This window comes from Cricetulus griseus, chromosome 2 (assembly GCF_003668045.3).
Source record: "Cricetulus griseus strain 17A/GY chromosome 2, alternate assembly CriGri-PICRH-1.0, whole genome shotgun sequence".
Lineage (NCBI taxonomy): Eukaryota > Metazoa > Chordata > Mammalia > Rodentia > Cricetidae > Cricetulus > Cricetulus griseus.
The window spans coordinates 176,594,275-176,601,394 of NC_048595.1; the positions used below are offsets into that span (position 1 = coordinate 176,594,275).

Here is a 7,120-nt window from a genome sequence, read left to right on the forward strand (position 1 = left end):
TGGTTTCAGAATTGTTCAGTTGTACTAAATAGCGGCCTGCTTCTTAGAAATACTGTTGTGTCACTGCAGCTTTTTGCAATTTAAGTATAGGAATTTGGGGGGAAACTCTTAATAATTTTTTTTAAGTTTTAGCATACTTGAATATTCACTTATAGGTAAAGCTTTAAAATAAGTATTTATAAAGAAGTAATTTTTAATGACTTATTTTTAGCATAATTTAGTCCTTGGTGCATTATTTTTACCTGGAGATCTTGATCATGTCTGCTGTCTTGTCTGATATAAAACTGAAGTAAGGAAGACAAATTCCATGAGCCGTCCTTGCATCAGCTGCATTGATACAGGAAATGGACCAAGTGGTTGATTTCTTGAAATTTCTTGTCTGTTTCCCTTTCCCAGGTACCATCTATGCCCCTCGGAGGAAGGGACAGCTGTCTGCAGATATTTGTATGGAGACAATAGGAGAGGAGATCTCAGAAATGCGCCAGATGAAGAGAGGTGTATTTCAGCGCGTGGTGGCAATTTTTATCCACTACTGTGATGTCAATGGAGAGCCAGTTGAAGATGACTACATTTAAAGAGACCTTCCCTGGCTCTTCTGGTCCAAAGCGGCCAAGAGGCTACACAGAAACTTTGGGCTTGGAATTGGGAGGCCCTGGCTCAGTTTGTTATATAGGAAATATATAAGGAACATGGAAATTGTATACAAAGATTTATATATAGAAGAAATATACAAAGACACTTCCAAAAGTAATGTCTTTATAACCTATGTTTATACATCTTAATTTAAAGAAGTCATCTGAATGAAGGCAAATAATTTGAACATTGATTTTGTTCACTTTTCTAGACTTCGTTCTCAATGTCATGTGACTGAGCCCATGTACTCTGCTTCTTACCATTGTCCCTTCAGTCTGTGCCTTTTTCTTCTCCAGCAGAGCTGTCTGAGTCAGTGCTAATGAGTGCTGTGTCTTGTGTGTGTGTGTGTTACTATAATGCCAACTAACCCTCGGTCAGAGAAGACTGCTTCTGTACTAAGTGGGCTTCTTTTTTCCCTAGTGTTTATATTTGGCATATTTCTTTACATGAAACATTCAGAAATGTAAAAAACATGAATTTGAAGGGCAAATAGAAGGTTTTCAGAGCATTCTAGTTATTTATTTCCACATTCAATTGTGTATTTGCTTTATCTTGGACATAAAAATAAACCTTAGTAAAACCTTGCCATGGACTTGAAACCATATTTTACAGTAGCACATACCACACAGAAAAGCGGTGTATCGTTGTGTCCACTTTCTGATCCTTTTTGAAAATGGGGCCATGAGATGTACAACACATGCAGAGAAGCAGGAGAATGCTGGGAAAATGAGTCATGGGCTGTTACAGAGGAGCTGCCTTTTTCTCTTGGACGGAAGCTGCCCCATTTGGCAGTGATGGTGCTGTTCACTCTCGGCATCACCCAGATGGCTTTGCCGTTTGGTAAATAAGTGACCTTAACAGACTTCAGAAGCCAAAGGCTAAAGACAAAAGAAAAGGTCTGTAGAAAGTGTCAGGTTTTTCAGGATTTGTACAGCCTCTTCCTTTTTCTGGGGATTAATGAGGACAGAAAAATCAGTCCTCCGTGGTCAGGACTTGGTGTTTGCTGGGTAGGACATGAAATTGTGTTTCTGATCCCAACTGTATTGGCTCACTAAAGACAGACAGGCAAGAGTGCCAGTGAGATTCCCTGACACTCGACTCTTGGACAATAGGTGCCTGTGTCTAAAGTCTTCAAAGCTTTTAAAATTCTTGACATAGATTATTTTTTTAAATCTTAAATATAATTAGATAGTTCATCTTTTTGTTGCATTTTTTTTTTGAACAAAGCACTTCCCATTTTTATTCTTAAAGCAAGCAAACCATGAGTTAACTTTTACAGGTAACTTAAGCAAATACAAGTGCAGTGAGGGAATACACAAATGATAAGACATATCACTCCTGGGTTTTTTCCTTTTCCACAGAAATAATGTACACATGCCATGACATTCCCTTCATGTCCTTGCTGATAAGTGCATTCACTTACAGTTTATACAGGTCTTTCTAGAAAACTACCTTGTAGAAAAAACTTGCTACACTCCATCAACAGTTCACTGTTGCATTGTTTTTTAACTCATTGTTTCACTGTTGAGCTTATAACTGCTTAGTAAGAGGCAGAAAACAAATGCAGATAATAACCTACACTCCACAGCAAGAATCAACCTGTCTGTAGTTTTCCCCTATAATTCTAGAAAGTACTTCATATAAGTAATGCTTTTAGTGGCCACAAGAGGCCACTGCTCTTTAGCTTAACTCAGTTCACCAGTCTTATCACAGACTCATTAAATACATCAGGGGCTCTAAGATCATGTGTAAAGATGCTGAAGGTAGACAGCCGAAAACACAAGAATGGAAGCCACCCACTCTCATAGACACTTAGAAATATATATGAACAAATAGCTAGTAGCGATTGCCTTGCATCAAGGCCAGCAACCTTCAAGGGCTAGATAGTAAATATTTTATGCTCAATAGGCTGTAGACATTCTCTGATGTGTGAAAGCCATGAACACACAAAGATGGCCATATTACGACAAAACTTTATTTATAGACAGAAATTTGAATTCCACGTAGTCACATCACAAAATATTAACTCTTGGATTTCAACCCAGACATTTTAAAAAGTTAAAACCATTCTGAAGGCTTGCAGACCACATCTTGGCCAATTTGCCAACACCTGATGGAGAACTGAATTTTCCGTCATTCAGTTATGACACCAGCTTTGTGGTACAATGGCCTGTTTTTAAAAGGCCTTAGAAAGTTCACAGATGACCTCTGACTGAGTGTTGGTATCACAAAGAGTCATGTATCTCAGGCTGCCAGGTGTATGGGTCTAATACTTTAAACAGTGGCTGACACTATGATTCTTGAAGTGACTCAGAAGTCCTGGGTTCAGATTCTGACTACTTCAGACAATAGCTCTGACCAGGAGACAGTGGTCTGTGGTGGAGAGCCAATGCTGGAGCCTCACTTTCCTCATTTGTAAAGTGGTAATAGTTACCCACACCATGAGGCAGTGTGAGGGACCAATGGGAGCATCCACCATAATCCCAGGTTTGTTATAGGTTTGTTTGGTTCTCTCTCTCTGCGTGTGTTTGTGTATGTGTGTGTGTGAGGGGGGGGGGTTGTCAGTTTATGTTCATAGTTTTTTTTCTTTAGTATTTCCACGCTATCCCTTAGACCATATAAGAGTGATCTTTGAGAACTAGTCAGGCCTTGGAGAGAAGGTCACACTTGACACTAGCATTTTGAGGTTGGTTATCATGCCTCCTAAGCTTGTTCACATCCAGGTTAGCTGTTTAGATAACTTGGTGAAACCCGAGTTTTATGCCTCAAAGGGGAAAGAAAGTCAGGTGAGACCCATTGTGCCGCTGGCTCTGGCCGACAGAACAACTGCTATGTCTGAGCTGCCACTTCATTCTGAAACCAGTCCAGCTGACCATGAGGAAGACATTATGTTGAGTCAGCTATTGAATCACCTACTCTGCAAGGCTGGCAGCATGAAACACATGTATTGATGTGAAATTATGTGTGGGGTTGACTATTGAAAGGCTAGTAGTGGATAACATACAGCATCACCTTAAGTCATAAATAACAACAAACAAAACCACAAATTACTGAATTACATATGCCAAGTGGTAACCACCCTCCCTTGCTTTGGGAATGGACTGGAGCAGAGCTGGGGTCAAGAGTATTTACTTTATCTGTTTATGGGAACTTTTATAGTAGGAATAGATTACATAAATGCATCATGTATATAAACCATAATTTATGTAGTAGGGAAAAAAAAATCATTGTTCCAGGATAGGAGAACCTAATGTGTTTTCCATCCAGCTTCTGCCACACATCCTTGGGCAAGTCACTTTCGTGACAAAATCTTGTCTATAAAATTGAACCAGTAATCTCTTATCACAAGCTGATGGGTTCTGAGGCCTTGTGAAAAGGCAGATAAATTGTAAAGTGCCTATAGTGGTGAATATATACTCACTAGGAAAATCGGGCTTGCATCCAAATAGATTAAATTCAACCAAGAAGTATGGAGAATTCAGATAGCCTGTGGGGCACCTTGATGATGGTTTGCAATCTTTAGGGTTGATCTATTTGCCTCTCAGTCTGGCTCCCAGTACTAGAGAGCCTTCTTGCTGCTCATCCAAGGACCAGAATATCCCCATCATTTAATTATGGAAACAACACCCAGAAGAGAAAACAATAGAGCAAGTGAATGGCAGATCTCAGAGCAGAACAGGCACAGCTCTGGATCCCAAGGTGATAGGGGAGGGAAAGTACATAGAACATGTGAACCAAGAGCTTGTCCCCTGCTCTCTGCTGGCACAGCCAAATACTTCAACATAAAGTAAGTGCATCCTACCATTGAAGGCCATTGGGAGTGTTTAAGATGGTGGGCTTTAGAATCAAGAGGCCTGAGCCTACATTCCACATCCATATTTGGCAGGTCAGTTGCCAGATGATGATGCCGAGGTTTGCTCATTTTTGGTGGGATTGATTTTGGTACTTGTAGTAAAGGCTTTTATGAGAAATCCATGGGAAGTACTTCACCAAATGTCCAGTAGAGAGGAGTTTGTTAATTAGCTTCTCTTGTTGCTCTGCTACTACTATTCATTAAGTTCAGAAGGAGCTAAAGTAAAAGGCAGAGAAGCAGACACAGTCTGGAGTAAGTATAATCCTAATAAAAATATTAAACAGTTTGTTCCCCTTCTATCTTTGTTTCCAAAAACATGGAATGTAACTTGTGTTAAATCAATGAATTCCTAGAGTTTGGAATCCATTCTCGAAATTCTTTCAATACTTCCAACTCCCAGAAAGGAGGTAGGGAAACTCTACTGACACATGTTTGTCTCCCTGGATGTGCAGAGGCAGGGCACGCTCTGAACATTAACATCTGGTTAGAATTTAATAGTTTGACTTAATTTTTATTAGCTTATCTCTGTGGCTGCTTTCTATTTGCAGCAAATAAAACTGATTTCCTGTTTTGGATCTGATAAAATGTTTCCTTCCAGATTTCTGTAACTGAAATGAAGATATTTTGTGTAATTAACAATACAGGCAAAGCATGTATTTAGCAAAACTTGTAACAGTGGCCCTTGGTGATCCATGTTGGAACATTCACACAGATCTAGCCAGCTCAGAGACCTTGTGCATTTTGTAGAAGAGTAAAACAAGGCAAGTTTTCTCAGGACCAGAGCCAACAGTGTGCCTGCACCCAGGTCTTCAAGTCTGTCCCTGGATTGTTTTCATCCAAATCAAATAATCAGTCTTGGTTTTCTAGAAACTGTGGAAAGAGTACACTTTAGGCCAAAAGGGACAAGACCTTGTGTTTTGGGGCAGATTTTGACCACAGCCAATCCAAGTAATAAAGGAAAAGAAAAGCACCTTCCATCTCTCACCTAAGAGAACCATATTGCCAAGGACAAAGAGCTGGACAGCACAGCACCAAGAAGCCGTTCTGTTCTCACTTGAAAACTGTATTAAGGGTAATTTGGTTGTCTGTACTCTGCAGCCTCTAGTTGAGTCCCCTCCCTCACCAATCCATAATGTCTTTTCCGTACTCCATTTCTGAGATAATTATTTTTTTTCAGGACAGAGCAAGTTGGTAGCAGGAAGTGGAAATGTTAATCAGTGGTGAAGCAAAAATCTCAGAGTTGGTTTTGTTTATTTATTCTCATTGATACATTGTAGGTTTTATTTCTTTTACTTTCTAGTGGCTAATGGAGAGGTTTAGTGACCTGGACCAGCAAGTTGTTCTTCAGTGACAATATTCTAAGTGGGAAGGCCAGATGAGAAGGTAGGAAAGCTGGGGTTGAGAGGCCTTGAACAAGATATGTCATATGCCAAGCAAGCTTATTAAGAAGTAAAGCATCTTATATATCCAATTTGCCGAGGGAGAATGACCAAGGTCAGTTGAAAGCTCAATCAGACAATGTGGGCAAGAGAACACGGGCTGTCTCGGACACAGCTGCCTTAGGACTGATAACCACAGCCCTACAGAGGGGAATACTGGGTTCACAGGAACCAAAACCTTAACTATTTCGAGGCCCAGACCTCAGACTGGACCTTGCCTAGTCTGCTCCTACAAGGACAAAGAACTAGCATTCCCTTTTTTCTTTCATCAGGACCTCTGAGCCTTGGATCATTCTGGCTCCCAGCAAAATGGGTTGGGATCTTCAGAACTGAGCATTCCTTTGGACTGCAAAGTCCAGTGGAGAGAAAGCACAGTGAGTCCCTTCCTTCATCCCTGGCATGGAGACAGACCTCATTAAACACCCAGGTGGTTGCTAGTGTTCATCTGGCCAGAGTAACTGGACCACAACCTCCTCTTCCCTAGTAACATCTCATCTTAACACAGCAGGCTTCCTGAAATAGGACCTCTCCTTGAAGCCTGGACCACTATGTCTTATGAATCGTCCAAACTCAAGCTGTATCATCTGGATTCCTGGATGGAACTAATGCTGTACTATCTTCTCTCCAAATAGAACGAATCTGGTCTTATTTCATGGATTTGCATTTGGTTTCTCACCATGTCATCTTGTCCTAGTCCCTTTCTTCAGTTTTTCATGAAAAGACAGGAAGGGACTCAGATCTAAGGGGTTTACTAGTTTTCAATATAGAAGGGTCCCATAAGTATGGTGACTATCCTTAATCTGCCAAGGGCTGTGGGATGTCTTGGGATAAGAGATTTTCAATGTTAATCGTAGATGATTGGTCACTTCATTCCTTTGTGGGGGATGACCATCTTTCTCACTGTATCTGAAGATGGAGAAAAGGAGGATGGCCAGTGAGTTCTTCCTGCACAGATTAATCAGGGACAAGGAGGCCATTGTGACCTGTCATCACAGGTAAAGAAGGAACAAACAATACAGGAAGTTGAAAAGCAAGTAAAACTTGGTAGGTATGTTGACTCAAACCTGTGGCTCCAACAATTGGAAGATGGAGGTAGGAAGAGCAGGAGTTCAGTTCAGCCTCAGCTACATGATGAGTTTGAGGCCAGCCTGGGCTATCAAAAAACTCTGTCTCAAAAATGTCTAAGAGGAGGAAA

The 7,120-nt window shown here is 40.7% G+C and overlaps 1 protein-coding gene across 7 annotated transcripts in view; it reads left to right on the forward strand.

The window, feature by feature from the left end:
- Fbxo38 (F-box protein 38) overlaps positions 1-1,218 on the forward strand; it is a 44,480-nt gene extending 43,262 nt beyond the window's left edge. For 6 of the 7 annotated variants that reach the window (XM_027402774.2, XM_027402773.2, XM_027402775.2 and 3 more), the window contains exon 22: positions 397-575. In XM_027402774.2, the coding sequence (XP_027258575.1) occupies positions 397-575 (179 nt within the window). Of the gene's footprint in view, positions 1-396 lie in introns of all 7 variants that reach the window. The other variant, XM_027402769.2, reaches the window with a different exon arrangement.
- The last annotated feature ends 5,902 nt before the right edge of the window (positions 1,219-7,120 follow it).